General features: G+C 35.3%; 2 protein-coding genes across 2 annotated transcripts in view; both read right to left on the bottom strand.

Moving 5' to 3' along the window:
- LOC105222102 (choline O-acetyltransferase) overlaps nucleotides 1-27,821 on the bottom strand; it is a 79,030-nt gene extending 51,209 nt beyond the window's left edge. Inside the window, exon 1 of the mRNA XM_029548633.2 lies at nucleotides 27,687-27,821. The gene's annotated coding sequence lies outside the window, so the exon portion shown is untranslated. The remainder of the gene's footprint in view (nucleotides 1-27,686) is intronic.
- On the bottom strand, nucleotides 15-27,826 carry LOC109579271 (vesicular acetylcholine transporter). Its single transcript, XM_019988926.3, has 2 exons — nucleotides 27,687-27,826; nucleotides 15-2,557 (listed from the first exon to the last, which is right to left on the bottom strand). Exon 2 carries the CDS (start codon nucleotides 1,958-1,960, stop codon nucleotides 158-160), a length of 1,803 nt encoding a protein of 600 aa, XP_019844485.1. The 5' UTR covers nucleotides 1,961-2,557; nucleotides 27,687-27,826; the 3' UTR covers nucleotides 15-157.
- Between the last annotated feature and the right edge of the window lie 135 nt (nucleotides 27,827-27,961).

The raw sequence follows: 27,961 nt of genomic DNA, 5'->3' as shown, positions 1-27,961 counted from the left end.
ATATATATATGTTATATATGTAAGTATTAGTATTATTATTAGCCACAACAACAAAGTACATATTATGTTATTGTAAAATCAACGAAACACGTAAACTATGCGATCAAAGATATAAAAACAAACATAGATTACCGCTAACTTTGTGTAAGACAACATTTTAAAATCCTTGTCTAAATGGATTCGCTGGACCAGCAGGGCCTCTACTCCCGCCGCCGCCATCGTTCATTTGCTGTTGTTGTTGCTGCTGCTGCTGTTGATGCTGGAACGGATTTGCGACGCGTTGTTGTGGAAGATGTCGCGTTTCCTGCTGCTGATAATTACCACCCTGCTCCTGATAGCCAGGCTGATATTGCTGTTGATAACCCTGATTTTGCTGATAACCGCCGCCGCCACCTCCGCCAGTTTGCTGGTAGCCGCCATCTTGTTGTTGGTACTCATAGTTTGTATCGTCCACATTGGATTCCTGCTCCTGCTGATATTGTTGACCGTACTCGAGATGATTTTTGAAATCACCATCGATAGGCTTCTGATCGTGCATTACATAGGTTTGATATTCTTTGTTCGGTGGATCTTGCATAAGTATGTTGGCTTCATTTTCGAACGGTTTGAAATCGTAGATGTTGCGTAACTTGCGTAGCACGGGCACGTACAGCAGATTGGAGAAGGCAATGATGAAGTTCAGCGCTGTAAAACCGATCGCCTCTACTACGCCGCCCGCAATGATGGGACCGACAGCGTAAGCGATCGAATATGAAATATCGGCTATAGCATAGATGCTGCCGTACACGGATACATAGCGCACGTCCACCAGGTAGCCCAGCGTTGGTAGGAGCGCGGTGTCGATGAGCGCGATGCCAAAGCAAATAATACAAATGGGTAACATAAGCATTTGGTAGGAGCTGGAGAACGGTATTATGAAGCAGGAGAAACCCTCGAGCGCCAAGCCGACGGCGGCCATCAGCCATTGATGATGTGGATACTTTTTCGCCATTTTCACAGTGATGACGACACCCAGCACATGTGGAAAGAAGGCGGGCAACCACACCATACCGATTTTCCAATTCTCTGTTGTTAGGTTATCTTCCATCCACAGCGATATGGTGGGTTCTAGGAAAGCCAACGCCACATTCGACATGGTCAACGCACCGGCACAGACCGCAATGTATGGATCCATTAGCAAGCGCCATATAGGAATCGTTTGTTGTTGCACCTCTTTGCTTTGTCTTATTTGATCTTTAACTGGTTTCATGACCAGCAATAGCATAAGGCCATCCAAGAGACATACTAACGCCAAAATGAGAAAGGGCACTTCCTTGCCGGCGAACTGATAGAGTGCACCACCGAACGGTGGCGCTACCAAGCAACCGAAACTGATGAATGCCAAAGCAATACCCAATGCTTGCGAACGTTCATTCTCCTCGGTAAAGCGATCCGCTATCATGGCCAAGCCCGATGTGTCGGCAAAAGCCGAACCCGCACCTTGTAGCGAACGCGCGAAGAAGAGTAAACTGTAACTGCGGCCGCAAGCGAACATCGCTGTTGAGAAGAACATAATGGTCAAACCGATCATCATGGGTAAGTCGTAGCCAATGCGATCGATGAGACCACCCGAGAAGGGGTTCACCATCAATTGTACAATGGCCTTCGATGCGAATAGTATGCCGGTGGCAGAGTCTTGACCATGATGGTCGTGATGCACTGGTATAATTAGACCGGTGCGATTATCACGCAATGGCGGCGGCGTTGGTGTGTCATCATCGAAGCTACCGATCTCACGCAAATAATCCGGTATAATGGGTACGATTACCATGTACAACATGTTGTCCAAAAGCAGCGCTATCGAGACTATTACTAAGATGAGACGACGTTGGTTGACGGGCTCTTGAATTTTCTCCCAAACGATTTCTTTGACCTCGCGCAGCTCGAGATTGAGCAACGGTATTTGAAATGAACCAGCCATATTGGTAGACTTACGTTAAATGTTTAAAGACGCTATTTATTGCTGAATTGCTGAAGTTTTGTACTTAATATGGCGTAGCTCTCAGGTGCGCACTTTAATGTTTTGTTGTGTCTTTAGCTCTGGCTAGACTCCCTTTCGTTCTTACTATCCTTTTTTGAACGCTATGCTGTACTTTGTTGTTGTCTTATAATTAGTCCAAACGTTTTCAGTAAGTTTCGGAACTTTTAATCTCATTTTTGTTGCATTTCACCTTTTTTGTGTGTTTCACAACTTTTGTGGGTTTACTGCTCAACTCGAGTTGGTTTGGAATGTAAAACTTTTACATTAGTCGGTCTTCTCCGCTGCTTGTGATTTTACTAAATTTTGTTGTTGTTTTACTTGTTCTTGTTGTTGTTACTAACAGGCACATTGTGTTCGTTTCCTTAGTGGTGTGTGTGAGTATGTGTGTGTGTTGGCTTAGCGTTGCTTTCGTTAAACTTCGGTTTTGTGGCCGCTGCTTGTGGCTTGTCGTACATTAGCTTTTCCCTCTCCACTCTACACTTGTTGTATAGCATATTTTTGCATTTTAGTAGGATCGTTGGCAACCGTCTGGACAACCTTTAACGACACAGAAACAAGATTTCCATTAGATTTCAATGTCAAGTACTTTTCATTTGCTTTTGCTTTATTGCTTTAAACTCAAGAGTTTTATTTGGATTTCTTCTTCAATTTCTTTTTTCAATTTATTTATATATTTATTTTGGCTTTCTTAGTGGAAAGTGCTTTCAAAGTGTTTCGCTTTCTGAAAAGTTTTCGTTACATTCAAAATGTCTGGGTTCCAAAACAACGACTAGCTTAGAATTTTATGATTGAAATGTTGTTTCTGTGAAGTGAAAGGACGTCCATTTGCATGCGTTTCTTTATCCGTTTGTATTGGAATTAATTTATTTGGCTTTCAATGTTTCTGATTATAAATTTTGCAAACAAAATGACAAATTAGTTAATTGAGTTGGCGTTCTACAAATTGCTAAATTTAATTACACGTAAATGGTGCTGAAATGCGTTGAAATGTTGCGCAGTCCATATGTGTTACAACAACATTGTTACAAAGTTTATTGAAAATTGTTTGTTATATTCTTAAATGGGTATATTCTTCATTCCACTAGTGACACACATTTCAATCATAAAAGTTATACAAACTACTCGCTACGCTTGGATTTCCGACACTGATGAAATTGGGTTTAAATATGAGTAATTATAATTATATAATTAATTATAATTATATAATTATATAACAACTGGCGAAATTGGTGAAAATTCATAAAGTATTATATAAATAATTTGGGAAATATAACTTTTACTTTATAACTTATGGTTTTTGTTATTTCACTATAAAAGTTTAAACTTTTCCTCGGATGTTATGGTTAATATTTTGATTGATTATATAAACAAATACAATTTTTTTTAGGAAAATGGTTTCAAATAATCTTTCTCTATTATACTTCTTAATACCAAAGTACTTTCGATTCTAGTTGTTTGTTCGTTGGCTGAGAGGATAACCTTACATAGGTAGAAAGATAGAGATAGATTGAATGCATTGCGATCTGTGATCTATTGTGCCTTCTCACGTTAGCAAAAAACTTAGTAAAGGATCTGTGAAGTCAAATTTTGAACCCTTTTATCCTCTTGGTAATGTCGCCTCTAGGAAAGAGTGAAATCAGCAGATTTTCTTCAACGACACTCTGCTTTTGAGCGATTGTTACCCTGTTCTTACCAAGTCCTGATAACATCAAAGCCAAGACAAACCGCATTTCTCACAACAATACAGAGCAGTCGTTGGGCAGGTGCACATAACACCAGTATTTTATAAATAAGCGTATTCGTCAGCTATTCCTCAATAGTTGTTAGTGGAACTTAGACACCCAAGATCTCTTGCCTGGCATGGTATACACTTAGTATAGTATGACAGATTTGTAGCCACAGATTATACTGAATAGACGGATGTTGTAAGATCTCCCTTAAGACAACGTTATCCCATATATAATATTAATATATTGTAATAAATAATAACAATTCAAGTAGAAATTTTAAATTAATCAGACTGCAAAGAAAATTCGTTGAGTCAGTAGTAGCACAGAGATAGGCAGGGAAGCACATTGTGTTGCTTTCATTCAGAAGAAAGAACAAGTAAAGCACTTTTCATACTCGATAACTATCGAAATAATAATTCTTGAAAACGAAAAACCACAAGTGGCAACATTGAGAACCAGCTACATCTTTGACAGAACTTGTTTCTTTAAAAAGTTAATGTTAAACCGAACCTATCATCTCTCGAATTAAAGGAATGCATTGCCGAAAATTCGAAACACCTGTCAATGATGTGTGAAGGTCAATTTTGGATAAAACAAATTAGAAATTTATTTGCATAATGTTATTAAAAACTTAGTTCATTACGTAAGTAATTTTATGGTAAAGTACCGCTTATCGTTTGAAAACTAGAGAGAGTTCCTCCGTACACAAATAATGATTAAAGCTGACATATTATTGGCACTATTTGATCAACATTTACATATTACAAATCCCTGGGTATATGTGTAAGTAGATATATTTTTACCATCCTAAACTGACGATGAGTAATACTAAAAGTTCGTCAAAGAGGTTGAAAAGCAACTGCGAGAAGTAAAGTCCCTTCTCGATGAACAAAGACCAAATTCTACAAGTCACTCATCATCCCCGTCCTGTTCCATGCAAAGGCATGAACGATGACAACATCTTATGAGTCAATGTTATGAGTTTTCGAGAGAAAGGTTCTGCGAAAGATTTATGGTCCTTTGCGCGTTGGCCACAGCGCATATCGCAGGCAATGGAACGGTGAGCTGTACGAGATATACGACCACATTAGCTTTGTTCAGCGAATGGATCGCTATAACCTCGTAAGCGGTGTCTGCTCCAATGAAGAAGAAGAAACATAGGTTGATCGCTTATTTATTATATTCGGAGTTAGCAAGTTTCGACGAAAGAGTTCGATCTTCTGTATTTCTGCAGAAAAACTCTTCTATAAAGAAGGACGAGTTTTTATTATACTCTCGGAGACAGTAGGTTGACGTCAACACAATTTGTAAAAAAAATCTGTTTATAAACATATAACGCACATTATTGAAATTGTGATTACGACAATTTGAACATTTTTAATTTTTGAAGCGGCTTTAACATTAGTTCGTGACGTCATGAACGAAAGAAAGGGACGGCTTTATTTACAGCTACTAAAGAAGTTTGGATACTTAACAACCTTGCCTATTTCCATGCTTTCCCTTAAAACTCAGCGAGTAGCAATTTTGTACTCCATCATTCGCCAACATAGAAATTCTACTATAATGGAGCTTAATTTTCGTTTTAATTGCGCCGCATTATAGTCTCCGGTTGTACACTAAATAAACTAGTGCTGCTGCAAAATGTGGCAAACGAGTGCCTAGCCAACCGTGAATCCTAGTGGAACAATTTATCTAAGCCCTGCACTAACGTTTTCAGAACATGGAAACATGGAAATGTTGGTAATAATAACAACAAGCCACTGAAACAATTTGTAAAAAGAAAATGCGGAAAATGCTAAAATGCCTCAGGATAATGAATGGCGTAAGAGAGGGATATAGCCGGATATGCTAACAACAAAATGAATACATAAACAATAGCATGAAAAAGATAGTAGGTAAAAGGCCGAGCCGGGCCAAATGCACTTGAATACGCTAACACGCCGCTGAAAGAAAAGCGTTTGAGTAAATAATTATATATAAATATAGATGAGAGTGCGTAGCTATGGATGGAGCAAGGACTCGCAAAAGCTCAGTAGAAGTTCTAGCATTCATAGCAGCCAGCCAAAAGCCCTTGGGCTTTAAAGTGTATGTGAAGAGTGCGGTGGAGCGAAGAGGTGGCTAGAAAGGTAGAAACGCACAAATGCACTCAATGAGAAAAAATAAATAAATAAATACGCTTCGGCTGTATGTGCGCGCTGTTGTATTCAGCCCTAATTTCAACGCTTGTGTGAGGATTACATTTCACGAACACAGATCTTTGATGTTGAATTGCTTGTGGGGGGCACAGCCAGCAGAGTGGGGTGAGTTTATGCTCACTATTCGGCAAGTTGGTTGAGAAACTTAGCAGGTGTGTCGAGAAAGTAAATTTCATGCTTCCGCTATTTTATTCACTTTGTTAGTTGTATACGAATTCGCTTTTCGGTTATGTATTAATGCAAGCCCAGTGTTTTACAGTTGAGCGCAGAAAAAAATCGATACAAATTTACTTTGTATAAGAAATAAAAAATAGTGTTGTGAAATAGAAATCAATCGGCAATAAGTTTTCGGTAGAATCAGTATATATTATCTCCATGATTGGTGGGAAAGATCCTTGCTGGAGCTCCTAACTAGAAAACTCAACAAACTTCCAGAGGCATCTCTATGGAATTATGCGAGAACTAATATTGATATAATGACTACAACCACGCCTATTCGCCATATAACGAAATTTCCATTTTGATTCTTTCACAGTAATTTCTAATGACTCTTTCAAGAAACAAATCAGAAAGCGAAATAAAACCTTATATGAATAGTGTTTTTGAGATATTCCACTCTATGACTAAAAATCCTGTCTAGCTCATAGGTGCTGAAAAGGGGACCCAGTGCTATAGGTAAATGTGTGGGATATATAATTGAATTTCAGAGAAAATTCTTCCTCATAGCAGTATGTTTGGGTGCTACAAATGCGTAGAATCAAGTCAATACTTCCTTTAGTCTTATATACGTCCCCTTATACGTAATACTTATAAAGATATTCGGTTTTTCGGGTGACTTTATCAGCCAACATGTGAGCTTTCTTAATAAAATTTAATCCTTGCAAGCTGCAGGAGTATTACATTTCCGGTTATATCCGAACTTAGCTCTTCCTTACTTGTTGAATATCTCTTTGTTGTTTTGAAATTAAGAGCAAACGCAATAATAATAATTACACTTGCAATGCTTAAATCACCTTTTGAAGTGTTCATAAATACGCGCCAGCTACGGTCGATCTAAAATTCGCTCAAATCTACTTATGCACACAGACAGCACATACAATTTATTTTATTTATACTTTAACGGTGGTTGCTTGCGCTTTCGTTCGTAAATACTGTGCCACCACCTACCTTTTCATGACACGACGTTGGAGTACCTTTCAGATCACGTGCCTGAGAATTGTATGGATTGTTCGAAGATATAATAAGGTTTTCGTATGAAAATATTGTACAAGTTTGTGTATGTGTGTATGTGTTTATTTCCATAACAATTTATGTGTGCGAGCGTAAAAAATAATTGAAAGTAGAATATATTATATAATTGCGCAGAGGTCCTTGAAGGCAACAATGGAAGTGCTACAAACGAAATTGTAATAGCATTGGCAACTTCCTGCTTAGCGGCCGGAGGTGATTATATCGATTTGTGGTGGTATCCTTAGGGTGGAGTCAGATGTGTGTGCGAGGTGAACACATAGAAATGGTCTAAGTTTTAGATTAATATTTATAGTCCTTTAATGTGCAATTTTGAAGGAGAATAAGTGAGTTAAAATGAGGATAATTTTTTTTCGCTTATGGTGGTTTTTGATGAATATACGAGTATGTTAGACATTCAAAGCAAATGTCAGTTTCATATAATATAAAGTAACAATTATTTTCACATTTTCAGCTTTATTCATAAAATTTGTTGGAATTTTGATAAGGAACAAGTATATGGGCCATTCCATCAATTGGCGACATGGTTTTGTACCCGTGATAAAAATATTTTCAAAATCCAAAAAAAATTTCAAAATCCAAAAAAAACATTTTTTTTCCCAAAAACCCGGTTTTTTGTGCTTTTCCCCCCAACTTTTTTCAAAATTGACTTTTCCATTCGATTCCTCGTTAAATTTTACATAAGAATCAGTGTTCAAAAATATGGGACTCTGATCCCATGAACAGCAAAAAAAAATGCAAAGTTGTCGCTCAAAATCCAAAAAAAAACATTATTTTTCCAAAAAATCCGGATTATTGTGCTGTTCCACCAACTTTTTTTCAAAATTGACTTTTCCATTCGAAAAATTGTTCGAATTTAGATGAGATCTTCGACGGCTCTTAAAAAAGATGTTCCACTTCTGCAGTGATTCCGACCTTCTCCGAGAATGAAACCGAAAAATTGAAAATTCTTCTTAAACTAGAAGAAATAATATTCCCCGTACAATGTCCTCCGATTGAAAGTTGAATTTTATCTCAAATTTTGGTCGTTTTTGACCTGCCAAACTTCGATATTTGATCAGATGACAAATCGATAGGTCATCGCATATAGAATTATATACAGAATAGCAGACAAATTTCGTGATGATGGCATTATTTGTCTCCGAGTTATCACTGCAGAAAATTCAAAAAATTATGTTTGGAGAAAAAATGGCTGTAACTCAAATAATATTTGAGAAATCGATTTGAAATTGTTGTGTGTTATTTTTGAAGGAATCAGCTATCGAAATATTAGAAGCTAGCTAGACAAGTGCACCGTCTTTAAACGCAGTTTTCTCGAAACTGTGTTTTTGAAGTCGGTTGGTAAGATTTCTCGAAAACTACTCAACTGATCTTCATGACATTTTACACAGGTTTTTGCGGTACCATTCCTTAAAACTTGGACGAATGATATTTTTCGATTATAACTATTTCAAAAAAAAATGTCTCGAAATTTTCACTGAAATTTTTATTTTTTTTTGTAAAAATATCTGCCAAAAATCCAATTTTCAGTTTTTCTCCCTCCGTCCAAATTCTAAGTTAAGGTTTTAACTGAATAATGTGTTTTTCATTCCTGATGATCTTATAAGGAGTCATCGAGCGAATCTTTTTTCCGAGGGATTGCAAAAGATTCCTAAGGATTCTGTGCAGCCGAAGTTAACGTATCTTATCGTTTCATAAAGCATTCTTTTTATGGTTTGGGAGTTGAAGTCGAAAACAAATTAATTTTTTCTTTGACTGTTTGAAAGTACGGGGTCTTATACCTCAAATAGCAACTAATGTTTATTTAGAATTAAGGACAATATTGTAGCGAGGTGGATGGAGAAAAATGATGTGCGGGCAACAAAAGTTTGATTTTGCCGCAGAGTAAATAATAAACTAGTTTACTTTTTCTTTATGTCGTACCTTTGACAAACTTGTACCAAAATATTATAGTAGACAAGGTACAATTCCGTTTTCAACTTTTACATTAGCGTCAAAGCAAATATAAAGCAAACGGATCAGATGTTTGCCGCATAATAAGAAGCAAGCAACTTTGTTGTAGAAAAAACTACGGACAAGCCAAACAAACAAACGCTTGCGAAAACTTTCGTTGCGTGCAGCGCAATACTGACAATGAGAACATACAATTGAACATCAGTAATATAAACAAGCATACAAACCAACATGCGATTCGTTTTAAGATGTGCACGTCAACGAAATTGTGCTGAAGCTATAACTTTGCGAGGAAATAAAATTTGCGGCGTAGCGCCAAGAACAAGTACTCGCATTTTCCTTTTCTTCAAACGTAATTTTTCGCTTCCTTCCTACAGCGCGAAGGAGTACGGAAGCATAGTAAATGTCAGAGAAGGCAGCATAGTAGTCTTGTAAGTGGTGGGTGCACAAGAGAAAGAGGCTTACCCCAAGGCGTGCGATGTGTCTGCTGCAAAAGTTCTCACAGCGCGGCTGTGCCGCACCTTTCTTTAACAAAAATTCGACAAAAACTGTTACGCCAAGGTGTGCGAGCGTGTTGATATACGAGTATAGTAAAATAATATACGTATGTATATATAAAATATTGTATTACAGCACTCCTTCTGTCTGAAAGTCTTTCTTATAGTGCTGGGGAAAAGCATGCGTGGTTTTGTTTTACACATTTCTTTCAGCATTATGAAATGGATTCAATCCAAAAATATTCGTATATGTGAAAATATACATATATGTATGTATGTATGTTCATCCCTCTGTACGGAGAAAACTTATTAAAGAGATATATCCACTAAATTTTCAATTCGATTTGTCAAAAAAACTAACTTTTTGTGAGGAATATTATATTATAATATTAAGTTAAGGGTCCACATGTCGTATGAGTGATTTTTTTTTGCTTTAACAGGAGAGATAAGTACGAGTATATATATGTATGTACATAAGAAATACAACAATAAACAAGTAATAGCTTAATTTATTTTCCTTATGGAATTTTTTATTACTTTAGTATTAAGGGATATAAGTTATAAATAGGTAAGTGGATTATTTTTACATGGCGAGAAGTTTTCTCATCTTGGAAATTATGCAAACTCATTGCCTGATATTCCCAAAATTGAATGAAATGTTTGCTTGTATTCGGCTTCAGTTGGAAATTATTGGTGGATCGCTTTTGAGGATCAATTCTTCGAAATCTGAACATTATACTTGTGAACAAAATATATTGTTTGGACAAATAACTTTGGTATACGTATAATCGAAATATCGAAATATACATACATATATGATTTAGGGAGTTTACTTAGAATTAATAGGAGTAAGTCTTCATAATACTCGTACACTGGTAAGTTAGCAATATTATCAACTGGATAAGCAACAGTTAAGATGATTTATAATTTTCAATGAACAATCGATATATTTTGGTAAAAAATGTGGAATTGTTGGTTGAAAAAAAAAGCGCGTGAGCCCCATATCACAGGCGGCCACACTTAGGCCATCGTTAGGCGTGGAAAGCAAGTCTTATATATAAACTCAGTGGATTTGGTAAAAACCCTGATTGTTTTCCATCCCAGCTAGCCAATGTCTCTAAAGTTTGAGCATTGGAAACCGTGGAATATGTCCTATTTCATCTGGTTGAAAACGGGGTATTCGCATATATAATATTCCAGCGTCTCATCATACTTTGTGAATGCTTTGTATTCAATCGAATAAACGTTTCCCATTTTCTGAAGGTGGGATCTTATGGGTAAATACCTTTTGATGACTCCTAGGAAATAACGAAGCTCCTTTTTCTTTAGAAGTAGTAGCTTTGTGGTCTCTCCACCATCAACACCACCCCAAAGTAACTTTGTGATATGGCCTGTGTTGCTTTTGTTGCAAGACCTGACGTGTTTCTCAGGCGTCCATTGCTTCAAACCATACTTAATGTAGCTGTATGACCCCGGAGTGGGCCAACTCGTCTGCCTTTTCATTCCCTTCTATTCTTATATGGCCGATACACCTATGATATTAACCGACTTACTTTATGAGAGTGTAGTTATTGCCAGCTTAAGAAACCTACCATAGTGAGACTTATTTGCTCGTTAGAGCAGAAGGCTCTTGGAACCTTTTGTTATGCCCACAATTTCGGAGTTAAATACTGAATTAATTCATCATTTAGTTTGAAGTTACCTTCGGTGTAGGGTATAGTTCATAATTGTATCTTGATAATTGATCTTGTCCAAGGCAACGCTACAAGCTTCGCACATATTGTACACTGACTAACTGTAGCCACTAATAAATAAAAAATGGTTATTAGACGTCTTGAAATAGTAGAAGAATTTAATTATTTAAAACCAAGCCCGGTATATGGGCTCAAGATGGTGCCAATATTTTCCTACTGTTCACGGTATGAACATTCGGCAAATACTTATTTACAAATCTTGACGCTTGGAACTATTAAGGTAAATTATTTGCTTAGTCATATCAGTTATGAGATTCCATTTAATGTCTAAGGGGCATGCATACATATTTCCTTAAGTTCGTACAAAATTTTATTATCTTGATTATGGTATGTCATTATACCAGTTTGATTCGCCCTTCACAAGCATTCCTATATATTTGATATAATAAAAGAAATATTTTCAATCATAAAACCAATAAAATAATTTAATCTTGAAAGTAAAGTCTCGTTTTTCAACGCACACATTGACTAATGAAAGAAAGTTTGCTCTGTGCGCTTGTTGCCAAAGTAATTGCATGTATAACTAAGTAAATATAGTTCACATGAACTAGCACACATACAAATAAATGTTTGCACAAACAAGCCCCCATTCGCTAGCACTTGAAATTTCTACTCAACTCAAATGTTGTGCAAATATCTGCTCGTGCTCGCATCTGTTCGTACAAGTTGGCGCACTTGTCTTTTGGATACTGTCTACTTCTTTATTTGTCTACCATTTGCTCGTTGATCTAAGCGTCAACATTGACATTCGCGTCCTTCACTTTTATACTCGTATAATGGTATATCACTGTGTGTGCTTTGCATTTCGCTTACTTTTACATTTTATGCCTTTGAAGCATTTCGGCTTCAAGTTTCGCTCACTTGGGCCCAGCTGCCGGATTTCGACTTGTTATTTGGTTCAAATCTTTTCAACGTACTCAGGTGTTTTGTATTTTCAGTGTTTATCTATTCGAGCTTACAATATTTTTGCAATCAAGTGCTCTCTGCTTTCCACACTCGTACGTTGTTGCGTAGCTTGCGAAAATGTCAAGTGGCAACGTGAAGCGTGAGTGTTGTTGGTCAAGTGCACGAAGCTCGAAGTATTTGCAATAACATTTGAAATACGAAACGATAGAATTACGTAATTGAATTTGTTTTACCGTAACATAGTCTGTCAGCGTCCAAATAAAGGTTCACTTTTATTGTATAATCATTTGAGAAAAATTTGATTTGTCGAATTTTTGTTAGATATTGTTACAGCACAGCAAAAAAAAAATTTTGTCTTTTATTGCGTTAGAAAGCTTTTTTTTTAGCACATTTGAAGATGTGCTTTGAATTTTTCCGATTTTGTGCAATTTTTTCTCCCGTTCAAGCAGTTGTTCATGTTGAGGTCGAATCGATCAATAATTGTCAATGAGCAGAGTTTTAGGAGTTTGGTTTTCGTGTTATATTGGTTTTCTTTATGACAGAGGTAGTAAAATATTAATTACATTTATTTAAAAAATACAGTCTTTCCTCACCTAAAATTTTAAAACAAATAAGAAAATCAATAAAGTAGTAGAAACTAAAGGTGAGAACGCTTCTTTGTAAGCCAACACACGTGGCTAATCTCCCACTAAGCACTAAATTGTCAATTAAGTTAACCCACTTTCACCGTATTGGCGCGTGTAATCGTCTGCTTTGAATTGCACTTGAAAGTCAAATACAAAGACTAAATGCAATAAAACATAGAACAGTAAATTTAACACCATTAAATGACCAGCTGGTGGCCAGAAACTCATACCCTGTTGGAAAAATGATGGCCAGCAATAGCCGAAGAAATTGTTTCATATACAAAGTATTTCCTATATGTGACCTGGTCTACGGAAAGGGGGCTTAGGTGTCAAAAAATCAATATTTACTTTATAGTTGATTCGGATGGAAGATGAGATGCTTTTTCACGTGATAGAATTCAACTAGTTTTCGCACGTTAGCTCCCTTTTCGTATACCAGGTCACATATATCTACTACAAGTACCTACAGATCGAAGAGGTCACTGAATACTGGAATATTTTTTTAATGATTCAAGTTTTGATGATTTTAGGCTATGTGAACACTGAACCGGACTTATTCTTTGTTCTAACCTCAAATATAAACAAATTTAATAGCCGGTAATAACATATTTTTGGAGGTACTTACTAAAAATATTTATATTCGAAGATAAATAAACATAAATAAATAAACTTTTTGGAGGATTATTCGTAATAATTATACATAATGCAGGCTATTTTGGGTTTAGGGTAAACTATTTTTGGAACAAAAATGCGTCACAAAATATAGGTTTCTATATACTGAAATCGGTATACCATTGTGAGCAAAAAATAGTAAGACTTTTTAATTTAAATTTCGCGCAAAAACCCAATCCTCGCAATATTTTTTCTTGATATATTTTCTTGAGGCGGTATCAAATTTCTTGAGGTTTAGAATATTGGAGAAGGTTTACGGTGATAACTGTTTGCCGCGAACAAGTGTTTTTGGTTGGTACAAATTATTCAAATAGGATCGAGAACAGAACCACGTCCGGACGACCAGCAACGTCAACTGATAATCAACACGTCAATAAAATAAAAGAATTGGTGCTTGAGAATAGACGATTATAAGTCAGAAATTAAGAAGGATTAGTAAAAAGCATTTTAAAAGATCATTCGGGCCTTAGAGAAGTGAAACCACGATCTGTCTGTGACACTATGCTTTCTGACACCAGATTATCATGAAACAAATTATGCCCATGAGTCTTGGATCTATGCTTATGACCCAGAAGCAGACGATCAATTGGCCGAATATTGTGGCAAAGATGAACCGAAGCCGAAAGCAAATCAAAAATCATGGCTATGTTGACAGCATTCTTCAATTATAGTGTTGTGCTGCACTCCTAATTCCTTCTGACCGGTCAAACTGTCAACAATTACTCATTTGAGTGAAACGAATCGTTTGCGCGAAGCTATTCGTGAAAAGAAGCCGGAGTTATGGACTGACAACTCTTGTTTTTTTCACTACGATAATGCACCGCAGTCTTACTATTTTTTGTTTATAGTGATATTAAGTTTGTCAGGAAGTCGGTAACACAAGGAAGGAAATGTCAGAGGCCCTTTATATATATTTGTATGTGTATAATATAAATGATCAGCCTGACGGGCTGAGTTGGGTTAATTACGTCGGTATGTCTGTCCGCTTTCTTGTATATATGCAAATTAGTCCTTCAGTTTACAAGATAAATGTTACATTTTCCGAAGAATGTGTTCAATTCGGATCACTGTAGCATATAGCTCATCACCCCATTCAAAGTCAACATAAAGATCTTCAATAGGGCAAAAAAGAATTAGACGGTTGTTTATATCAAACGTGGCAAAAAAGTACTAATGAAGCATTTTCCGTTCGATGCAAACCGTTGGCCGGTTACGCTTTCAAAAAGCAAGCTGGACTTGGATAGTTGTGTTTGAATTTTCCTGCCGGGTAGTGCACACATCCACAACTATTGCAACAACGGAGGCTTTGAGATTCTACTTTGTAATTAAAAAGCTTGTTAAGCCAAAGTCAAAAATAGCTTAACCAATGCTTAAGGGTAATTCGTTGAATACTCGTACATACTATATACATATACAAATATGTTGTACCAATATGAGTAATACACTAGCATTTCTGAGGTACAATACGAACAACAATAAATACATAGCTGCATTTGAGCCACAACTTGTTGAAGTACTAAGCATACCGGCTATAAATAAAGCTTAACCTATGCTCCCAATTGTGAAATACGAACACAATGCGGAATGAACGGAAATTTGTGCCGTTGTAAATAAATACCGTTGTGAATATGCTCGACATTGTCAAGTGCCTGTGGAGGCTACGGAAAAGGCATTGAAAAATTAAGCGTGCAAAAATAGAATACAAAGAGAAAACAACACCAACAAAACAAAATGAAGCAAGAAAAAAATTAAACTTGAATACAAGTAAAGAGCAGGCGGCCAAGTGAAAGGGATGTGACTGTAATAACTGTGCTCGTTAAGGGGGATGCACTCGAAGGAAACATACCAAAGAATATTGTAAAGTGGTTTGACGAACAAACACAAACCTACACGTACACACGTACACTTGTATATAATTGTGAAGAAATATTTCAAAAAACAAAAAAAAAGTATGAAAGATTCAAGGTTAAGGGGGCATTATGCACGCCTACGCTAATGAGCTACCAAGCGGTGGTTGGCGGGTGGCGTACATTCGTTGAAGGGTGTTGCTCAACACGCTTGAATGCACAATTGGAAATAGCAAATTCGAAGGTATTTCGTTAGGGGATGCTACTGCATTGCCCACTATTTACTATAAGCGGAGTTTTATATGGAAACAGAAAAAAATGCTAAAAGGATTAGTTAAGCATTTGCTATTTGCAACACTTGCAGCACTTGCCACACGAGAATAACTATGGAATTTGTGCAATTATGATAATCTCTACAACACTATATGTATGGCTCATTACACCCACATTGAATGGCTGTTCGATTTGTTCCGAATCATTTAGAACACTAATGGTTAATAGTTATACATGGTTGTTCGATAATGGTGTGGTACTTTACGAGAGTTTTGGTGTGTGAAATGAAAAATATTCATAGTATGAATAATGTGCAATACTGAGTGCCCTAAAATATTCAAGAGAGTTAGAAAAATAATTTATTATATTATGTGTTTGAATGAGCTTCCTTTGACGAATCAGACTTGAGACGTGTCTACTGATGCGTTTTGACGAATTGAGGAAATCTTATTTTTGAAGTTAACAAGCTCTAACAGTTGGCAAGAAAATTTTCCTATCAGAATCAATTATTTCACAGCATTTTTTCAACAATATTTTTCTCATATAAGAAATGAAATATTTTATTAGAATCTTTTATTATTACAAACATACGCTATTAACAACGAAATTTCGCAATTTTTAGAAAAAAATATTAAACTCGATTATTGCGACGTCATTCAAGGGGACCCCTGCGATGGCAGGATAACTCCTTACAGGATCATCTAAATCGAAAAAACATTACATGTTTTAAAGAAAACCTTAACATAGAACTTGAACGAAGGAAAAAAACTGAATATTGGATTTTTGGCAGACAATTATACAAGAAAATGAAAATTGCTGCGAAAACTTCGCGACATTTTTTTTTCAAATTGTTATGCTCGAAAAAAATCCTACGTCCAAGCCTTTAAGAATTCTATTTCAAAGACCTGTGTAAAATGGTATTAAAATCGGTTGAGTAGTTCTCGAGAAATATTGCCAACCGATATCAATAATAAAGTTTCGAGAAAAACGCGTTTAAAGACCGCGCATTTAGCCTGACTAGCCACGAGCGCGCAAGTTCTCAAGGCTGTATCTCGAAAATTATTACTCGGATCAACTTTAAAATTTAGGACAATATTCTAGAGGTGTTGTAGAATTAAATTTAATCTAAGACAATAAAATCAAATAGATTTTTTTGAAACCCATAAACCCATATAGCCCCTTAACTACATTCACCCATACCCATTTACCTACTTTAACTAGAATTGGGAATTAGGGGGAAAATTACGGCTCGAAAGTCTATTCTAAAATATACTCTCAACATTTCTTAAGAAGCGCATCAACCAAACTTGGTTGATATCTAGTATTACTCTACTCAGACTCGTTAAAGAAAATAGATAACTAACATAAACTCGAGTTTTTCGTTCCATTATTTCACTCTAAAGTCTTCTCGGCAGTTATCTAAGTGAACTGAACACGATAAACCCGCTCCAACGCTTGAAAATACGCAACAGTCGGCTGACAAGGTTATAGCGTCTGCATTTTGTAAAGCACATATATAGAATAATTTTTATTGACTACCTTGAAAAAGGAAGAACCAGCAATAGCGCTTTTCGACCGTTTGAAAGAAGAAATCATCGTAAAAAACTGCATTTGAAGAAGAAGAAAGTGATGTTTCCAATGCACCGTGTCAAGAGTCATTGAAACGATGGCAAAAATCCATGAATTGGATTTCGAATTGAGTTCACAGTCACCGAATTATACAGATTTGGCTCCCAGAAACTATTTTCTGTACTCAGATCTCATAAGAATGCTCGCTGGGAAGAAATTTTCGTCCAATGAAAAGGTGATCGCCGCCATTGAGACCTTTTTTGAAGCAAAGCACAAATCGTAATGCAAAAATGGTATATATGGATGGTCGCCATAACCAGTGTATTATCTTTGAAGGGAACTACGTTGAATAAAAAAATTCGAATTTATCAAAAAGAAATGTGTTTTACTATGATAGGCCGTGGACTTTTTAATTTATCTGTTAGCATAGTGTTAGGTAAAAACCTCCCGAACGATGAAGCGATAAAAATATAAGATTATAGTTTTGAAGTGCCAACAAAAGGTCATTTGATCAATATTGTCTGATATGTGGAGAGATTTTATATAACTTTATACCCTAAAATGGCTATAATCAGTTTGTAACATCTGTGTGTCTCTCTAAATATACGCGAACAAGACTCACACTTCTTAAGATATAGATTTGAAATCTATTTCACCTCATTTTCACGCCAAGATTATATTTATTTGTCAGATTCGCCAATATTATTGTAGGATCACTGGAGAATATATCTGCCACACAAACTGGTCGCTCAAAATCAAGTCGTTGTACGGAAACCCTTTTTATTTGACGAGATATCTTCATGAACACTTCAATCCAGAGAAAAGTATTCATATCGGACTGCGAGAGCATATAGCTGCCAGGTCCTTTTATGGGAAAGGTGTTTTCTTGGCAACATATTTTCGCAAAATTTGGCATTAAATATTTGTCAAAGCTGTGGTACAATATCAGAAAAAAATGGTCAGTTCGGTGTACTTTTAGATAAAGCTGTCATACAAATTGTTGTTTAAAATCTAAAAATAATTTATTAGAGAAAGTCCAGCGTATATATTCAGTATAACTAAATTTAACTTTTTATACCAGCTTCGGTGCAACCGAAGTTAACGTTTTTCTTGTTTTTTTTTTTACCCTCTCCCGGTGAAAACTTTTGAGAACCAATATAAAATACTTAATCATTTGTTAGAAGCAGGTTACATTGTTCTTTAATATGTGCTAAACTTTTCCAACTTGACAAGGAAAAATTATGTATAACTATTTTGTAAGCAAATACATATAACACCATGTTAGCATTGGTTAAGCACGCATGTTGTTATGTAACTACCACAAAATATGTATATGCTTGTATATATGTACTTGTATCAAGGCAGAAAATGAATCTTATCGCACCTAGCGTGACATTGTAATTTAATGCCTTGAGTTCTCGCTCTTTGTGAATTTTATTGATTTATATGCGAAATACACATGCATCCTTGAAATGTGATGCATTACGACGGCTGTCACTATCAAATCCCAAAATCAACACGTACGACATTGTACAAAAATAAATTCATGCAAATACATTCATATAAACATACAAACATATATGCATGTATGTAATTGTCTTACGTGCGTGCGTGTAAACGAGCAGGTTTTCTTGGGATTCTCAAGTCTTTGCCGTAGAAGAAGCCTTGACAGCAAGCTAATAAGTTATTGCAGAAGAACTCACCGTAAAAATAACAACCTACTCAGCTACTCAAGCACACGCTATGTCCTTGGGGAATTCAGAATGAAAATCCATTACCTTCCACCCAAAGAACGTCACATTGGAAGCTACGAGTTTTTTATGCTTTCAATAATCTAACAACATCACATTTATATTGTATATATGTATGCACATGTGTATGTGTAATCAGTTGCATGTATTTGTTGTGTTTCCAAGTTGCTTCCTGTTTTGTCTAAAATGACATAAAATTGTAGCGAAAATAAAAATACATTAAATTTATTCCCAGGAGGAACAGAAGCACTTAATTGAGAATTCAAGGAAATGTAAAGTGACAACGGGTAGAAGAACTGCTGTATTGAAAGGTGTTTGGCATTTACAATATTTCCACCCGTTTAAACATATGTATTACTTTTGAAACATGATAATCTATGGCATTTTCCGCTATATATACTGAGGTTCCGGCCACGCGTTGCTGTGAAAAAATAATGAAACAATTCATTTTATAAAAATATATATTCAAAAGCATGATTTCGAATTTCATTAATTTAAAGTGAAAAATACGTATTTTACTTAAACCCTTAACTTAGAAATTGGAACAAGAAAAAAAACCGAAAACTCGATTATTGGCAGACATTTTTACAAAGAAATTTTAATTTCCGAAATCTTTTTTTAAATAATTATAATCGAAAAAAATTCTTCATCCAAATCTTTAAGAGTTGTATCTCAAAGATCTGTGTCAAATTTCTGAAGAGCGCTTCTCGAGAAATCTTGCCAACCGACTTCAAGTTTTGAGAAAAACGCAATTAAAGACGGCGGCTAGCTCGCACCGAGCGCACAAGTTCTCAAGGCTGTATCTCCGAGACTATTACTCGGAACAAATTGAAAATTTCGGACAACCTTTAGGAAGAATTGTAGATTTTAATAAAACAAATAAATAATTCGATTTCTTGAAACCCGTAAACTCATGTAATCTCTTAAGTTGGATCACACTAAAAATAGTGTAACAATAAAAAGGGTTCAATGGTTTGGAATGTTAACCCGGACAAAAATATTGTTATACCATATTGCGCTATATGAAAAAAATGGAACCTGGAAATTTTAAGTTAACTAGTTTCTGTATAAATAGATCGGTTACATGAATGTTCAACGCAGCTGCGTTCCAGAACTACCAAAATGTTTATCAAAGTTCTCGAACAGTTCTGTAGACACAATCTGCTGTAGTCACTGTGTCATTAAGATTGTACAAAATTAGTTTGAAGTCTTGTAGATTGCAATTTTCTTATAATGTACCTTCAATGTTACTCGGACATTTGAATAACATGCTCATAACGAATGGTGAAATTCACGTCAAATATAGGTTAATTTAGATTTCAGAATAAATCTACATTCTGATGAAGTTTATTAAAAAAATTTTAACGAGAAAGAGAGAGAAAGAATAAATTGCAGCTTCTTGCTATAACAAGCAGTTCTCTAGGGTAATTTTAAGGGAAATTTACATGCAAATTGACTAAAGTTTATAAATCAAAATTAATGCCTTTGACCCAAACTACCCCTTCCTCCTAAGGGTGTAATTAAATGAGCATTGTTAGCATTACTATACAAACACCACTGGGAGTTAAAAAGAAAAATCAAAAATAAAACTAGATACATAGATACACAAAACATTAAACACTTAATACATAATATATAGAATTCCTAGGAATACAATAATTTTCAGTCGGAAATTTTTTCACTTTTTTTCATAAGCTATGTAAAATCGTCAACTAAAATATAAAATAACGTAACAACGGTCTTCATAAATTTACAGAAAAGTGATATAACGATACAAAATAGAAAATCCTCATTTTAAAATATGCCTTGATTTGGTATAATTTGGTTATATCTGATGGATATCTAAGGATCGATATCTAAAGTCAACCAAAATGCAAAATAAGGTATCATCAAAAAATTTTGATTGCTTACGATTCACCAAAACATATTACATATATGTAACATAAAATTTTCAGCTTCCAATGTCAGATATAACCAATATATAACTAATACATAACCAATATATAACCAATGCATTACCAATATATAACCATTTTATAACCAAAACTCAATTTTTTCAATATGAGTGGTTTCTATTATATCGATATTCCTTTGCATGTAAACTTATGAAAAGTGATGTTACGTTGTTTTTGCATTTTAGGTGACGATATGTAAGATGATGTAATCAATAAAACTACAAACTCGAATTTAAGGATGTTACGTTGCTTCACATTTAAGATTAGGACAGGTATTAGGAATTTATAACTAACAGTATTTCTCGAAAATTACTCACAACGCTAGTATTATGTATGTCTTATTGTGCCTAACCCACAAATCGACTTCCGGCAACTGGTTTAGTATCCGGTCGTGATGAGAAAATGCGAATCACTCATACATATCATACATACATATGTAGATATCATATAAATATATTTCATATTAAAAGAAACTTGCGGAACTCATAAGCGCTTTCCTTCGCGTTTTGTTGCCAATCATCAGAACCATTAACACGAAATGGTGCAAATGCTTTTTGCTGTTACGCTGATGTTGTCCAAATGTGCGGCCACGTTGAGAAAAAATAAAATACTAAGCGAAATCCGAAAACAACCCCACTGATTGCGCACATCTACATGCAGACATACATACGCACATGATGTATACTTGGGTGTGTACGCGTGTGTCTTCGGACAGCCCGCTACGCCTGTCATGCCGCAAGGAAGGAAACAAATTTCCTCAGGATAACATTATCAACCAGCTTCTTGCAAGAAAAGTGCGTAAATTTTGTGGACCCCTTCCCCTGCACACTCTTCCACATCCATATTGGTGTTTATGCCCCTTTTGTTTTGACGTGAAACCGCTATGAACACATCAAGCATCACAAACACCGAATGCCTACAAGCAAATAACGCTGGTAATGTGCCAGTTGGTTTATCCATTTCGGCACACTACTATATATGTACATACATACATACAAACACACATACCAACACGGAGACGCATAAATGGCTAAATTTTGCTGTTGGGGGGTTGCGCTAAGCCCAGCCAGCTACTTGTACGAGTGCTGGTAATGCTAATGTTGATGCTGTTCTTCACGCCGTACGTAACGGTCGTGTGTTCGCCCTGATTGTTGTTTGCTGTTGTTGTTAATTTATGTGGTAGTGAAATTTATATTTATTGCCTTTGTCATTTTGAACAAAATTGAGTTGTTAAGGCCTAGGAGGCCTTGTGGGCCTAATGGTTTTGTGGGAATTTATATTCCTACAAACAATCAAGTGAAATACATATGTATCTGCAGGTCAACTGTATGTACATATCAAAATATAATTACATATTTGGTAATATTAGTTCATTACATAACATACTCATACTACATTTGTATGCAAATTGTTTGTTTAAAAGTCCACCTTCAAATTTACTTGTGGTCTTGAACTCTTAGGTCTGACGTATACAAGAGAGGATCTTAGAGTTACGATCGATCTAATTCTATGGTTGAATATGCTAAAGATATCTAATGAAATTTGGTACACATGTTCCTTTGTAAAAAGGTAAGTCAGAGTTTGTAGATGAGCGTAATGAAAACCTATAAAGTGCCATAACTAATCACTAAATTAAGACAAAACTGTATGGTAATTTAGCACAGAGGACCGCAGTAATAGACAGCTGTATAAGAGCCAGTGTCAAAATTGGAGTAATAGTTTACATTTCCAAGCCCACCGAAATATATGTAACTACGCCTTCTTCACATACAAAATTGTGTATTAATAATGATTTGAATTGGGTCAATACTTCCCTTTGACCTCATATACTATATAAGATTTTCAAATTTTCAGGAGTTTCGAACTGCGACCTTAGGTCTGTTGAGCCCTCTCCTGAATCACAACGACTCGCCTAACACCAGCTTATTGATAAAGTCCAATATTGTACTGGGTGCTAGCGAAGCGATGTATACCTATTTGGAAACATGAATTCAAGAGCCTTAAACCTACGTCTGCAGACTGCTGTGTGTGTCAATTAGCAGGGGTTCCAGTATTTCAGGCTCCCTACGCCCATGTTGTGCAAATGCTTCTTTAGGTTGTAGTGGCCAGAGAGCGTGCCCTCATCATCCAGTTCGTTCCCGGCTATACCTTTGTCACCGGGCACACAGATGAGGTGCACATGGTTACGGTCCGCTAGGCTATTCAGCACCAATAGCGATTTGATCTTATAGAAGGAGACTTTAAGTGACGCTTGGCTATCGCTAAGTATGGTTATACGTGCGTTGCGATAGTTCGGTTAGTGGACGAAAAAGTTATAAATACTCCTGCTTTAATGAAATTTGAATATAATAAATTAAGTAGCAAAGATTCGGCTTTCAGACATATTGACGAAATATACAGGTGTTTATTAAAAAGTGGTACATAATATGTACTCATACATATTATGAGTTGTAATTGTTGATTTATTTACATACATTAAATTTCTTCTCACTATCTCTAATCACATTTCGCTTTTCTTCATTTGCTTTGTTCTACAAAAAAGAAAAACTTGATGACACTAAAACTCCAAATTCTACACTTCAATATTTGCAAATTTTCTAGAATACAGTTAGTCATACTTCCTACTTGCTAAACAAAACCCATTCGCATACTTATTTTAAGCAATTTTGAAGATAACGACACGTGCGTAAATACAGGCGGCGACGTAATAAGTCATCAACGAAATCTTCCAATTTTCAAATTAATTAATTCCAACAAACCGCCTATTGTTTCCCCCGTCATGTAAATTCTTACGGTTAATCGAGTTACTCACCCTCAAAGTCTATGACAACGAAACTATACGCCAATGGTGAGAAGTAATTAAATCTGAAGCCACATAATGTCATTTGGAAGATTGATAAACGAGCATTTACGTTATTACCACGGAGAAATGCCAAATAATTAGGGCTTTAAATAGACACCTTAATGTTGAGGTCATATTGTTATTTTGGTGGAAGTCAATTAAATTTGATTGTATCGCTCTGGGTTTAGCGTTTTTATAAAAATTGTCGCGTGATTGTCAAATAAAAATAGATGCATATATTCTAAGTATTATTTTCAAATCTTACTACAATGATAGCAAAAGTGCTGAAATGGTCAATTTGAGCCCTTGTCACAATGCGCCAACCGACTCTTCAGCATTTAGATGTCAAGTAGTTTGTGTCACTTAAGACTCTTGAAAAAATTTTGCGCTAAAGGCTTCATCGAAATATAATAAAAGTATAGCTGCAGATCGTTTCGGAAGTGACCTTGATAGAAACTGTTGACATTATCACAATAAATGAACTTATAAATGTACATATATACTAACAAGTGTAGTATTGAAGCGCTTGTTCACATCTGTACGGACAAGAATAGACGCCACACCTTAACATCGACGTTGGTTCTTTTAGTCGGTCATACACTTCTATACACCTTATGTACATGGGCGCACAAGTGTGTGGTGCCAACATTTTTTGGTAAATTTTTTATCATTTTTTATTCTTTTTATCTCTTTGTTTGTAAATTTGTATCACTTCCTGTTTATAATGGAGTTTTTAAATTGTCTTCTTATCATATCTGGTTGTTGTTAATGTGTGGCCTACACCTTGAATGCTGAATTTTGATAAGAAACCAATTAAGCTTAGTTTCAGTCAGTTAAATGTAAACTTTTTTTTTTTGGTAGAAGTTAAATGTGGAAGCCAATTTGTGGTACTTTTTGGCGGCGTCAACTGTATATAATGAGCATCAAACTTTGTCGGTGCGTCATTCGCAGTTTCAAGATGAAGGTGTGAATCATCGATATTTTTATGTGGAAGTCTTGAGATATTGGCATACATATATTTATTTTAAGATTTTTTCTTGCATATTTGTTTCGATATACAAATATGAACGCGATTTTTACTTTTATTTTTTGTATTTAAAAATGCTTTCCTAGTCGGGCGTGCTTGCTAAGCTATCTAATCGATAGGTAAATAAAAATAATCAGGGGAAATTTGGACGCAAAAAATAATAATTTGTTGAAATGAGAAAATATTAAAAAAAAATGTTCCAAATAATAAATATTTATTTGTCCTTAAAAGGTCCCTAGCAATTATTCTATTAGCCTAGTACTAAGTAAGAGTTGCAGAAAACTGACTTAATCTAGCTGATTATAACTGCTTAAAATATATGAGTTGATGTTTAGAGAAATTTAGGATTTTTTTAAACTCTTTGATCTATTTTATCGATAATCCAAGTCATCGAAAGCTTTAAGCACATTTTTGCTTTTACCATATGATGAAACCACGATGAAAGTGGAACTATTCACAGTTTGTATAATTCATAATTTTGATTTGTGACAATAAAAACATAAAGAGCCTTTATTGCACAGTTGGTATAAACTTTTGAGTCAGCATCCCAAAAAAATTGACTATATCGTCACCTAAAATGCAAAATAACGTAACATCACTTTTCATAAGTTTATAAAAAGAAAGAAAAATGATATAATAGAAAGCCCTCAATTGAAAAAAATTGAGTTTTAGTTGTAAAATGGTTATACATTGGCTATATCTGACAGAGGAAACTAAAATTTTATGCTACATGCATACATACATATATGTAATATGATGTAGTGAATCGTAAGCAATAAAGAACTCAATTTCGATTTTTTTTATTATTAGGTAACGATATGTAGCCCTCAAAAGTTGAAGTTGTAACCTTACTGACTATATTCCAGAGCAATTTATATGAGAAAATACATAAAATGTTTTTAAAAATGTATAACATTCAAAAAAAGATAACCATTCTTCTTTACTGCTTCTTTTGAAACAATAACAATAAATTTCCAACAAAATACTCTAAGAAATATAAAGAAATTAATTGTGAACGAAATTTTTCAAAAGTAGTACAAAGTACCTAATTTTCATAATGAATTCTTTTCCGAATATTTATTAACGCAGTGCTACAACTTTTAATATCAAGAAGTTCCGTATTACATATTGTATATAATATAGATATTGGTTTAAATTCTAAGTACAACTCTAACTTGAGTTTCTTAAAAATTATTTAACAAATGTAGGCATATATGAACAAAGCCTTAAAAGTACACAAAATAAGCGCATATCTGCAAAATCCAAAAAGTTTCTGTTCTAACTCAAGCTTGGTTACTTTTAATATGTAAACAAAATTTCAAACTTAAAACAAATTTTTTCCTTCGACCATTCTATTCGACATCTATCACGAGTCCGTTCGAATAATCTTGGTGGATATTTTGGGTATGAAACGTGTTACGTATATACTCGACTCGTTCCGATAAAGCTGAATTTTTTCCAAAAAGAGTACTGTGAACAGGCTTCTTTGGGGTCCTACTTTCATAGAGAGCATATAACTGCCGATGAAACATGGGTTTATGAGTTTGACAAACAAACAAGTCAACAATAATCGGAATGGAGGGGGAAAAAGAGCCGAACCAAAAAAACCACGAAAAATCGCTCAAAAATCAAGGTAATGCTCATTCTTTCATTTCATGGTTTGTTGCGTAATGAACTTATTTCGGAGAGCAGACGGTCGATAAGGAGTTCTTTTGGGTCGTATTGTGGCTTTTGTGTGTGAAAATGCAATGAATACCATCGATCAGCTATCGTATTCACCAGATTTGGCTCCGTGTGATTTTTTCTTGTTTCCGAAACTGAAATTGCCGCTCCGTGAAACCCGTTTTCAGTTGATAGAGGAAAAAAAGTGGTTATGAAAAGTTTTTCGAGGATTTGAAAAATCGTTGGCATAAGTAAATTACATTTGGTGGGGATTACTTTGAAGGCGGCAAAATGAATATTGCACTTTTTTCACAATGTATATCGGAAGTAATATTAACATTCTTATATAAATATCAAAATCTATATTTAGAATAGGCATCCGCAAAATTAATATAAAAATTGCAACATTTTTTAAATTTATGCGACACAATATAAATACGTATCTTGATTAGTCGAAATTTTTCATGAAAGCTAAATTTTTTTTCAAATTATTACTTAATACTTTGCTAACTGGTATATACAAATTTCGGATATTTTCAGCAAAATTGTATTCAAAAAAGGTAGAAAGAAGCAATTATCAAGTTGTATGAATTACGTAATCCTTTTACGAACAGTCGTTCTCAGATTTAATTTTTATAAATTTGAAAAAAAATTCCAACCCATTTGGCTTACAGTTTTCCAAATGAAATAGCAACTTTTCAAATTAAAAAAAATCTCAGATACTATTTTCAAATTTGAGATTGCATAATCAAGCTTTAGTTGTGTTGCCGAAACACAAATTCAACGATGATTTTTTGTGTATTCCGCACAGGTAGAGACATTTTTATACGAGTACTACCACCACTGCTACGCAGCACATATACGGGCATTCGTATTGCCATACACACATACAAAGGTAGGTGAGTACAGGCACACACATTAAAATGTAGGGATATATAATTTTCAATTAGCGCTGCAATCAGGACTATTTGTAACGATCACTATGGAATTAAATGCATTCGTGCCAAACGCCGAAGATATGACTTCATACGCAGCGCAGACCACGAAGCAAATAATTAACACTTTTATGTATGTACGCAGATACATATATTATATACATATATGTTTGTATATAACGCAATTTTTCGCTGTGCACTTTACGGCAGAGGCTAGGACTCACCTGTATCGCTCGGTGTGATATTACTGAGGCGATGCGTTAGATAACCGCGTAAGTTCGAGACTACGCGCTGTGGCGAATTCGGGCCACTGCCGATGGAGAAGCTTCGCAGTTTGGAGAACAGTGCGGCCGATTCACCACTTGTGCCAGCAGCACCATCAGCTGCATTGCCTGCAGCGCTATTATGGGTACCCTCGTTCGACGCCACTGTCTTGCGGATTATAGCGAGCTGATAATTTGCTATTTACTATTTATTTTTTCTTATGTGATTTTTTTTA

The sequence above is a fragment of the Bactrocera dorsalis genome, chromosome 2 (assembly GCF_023373825.1).
Source record: "Bactrocera dorsalis isolate Fly_Bdor chromosome 2, ASM2337382v1, whole genome shotgun sequence".
Lineage (NCBI taxonomy): Eukaryota > Metazoa > Arthropoda > Insecta > Diptera > Tephritidae > Bactrocera > Bactrocera dorsalis.
The sequence above is the reverse complement of the archived record's forward strand: the minus strand, read 5'-3'. Positions and strand labels throughout refer to the sequence as shown.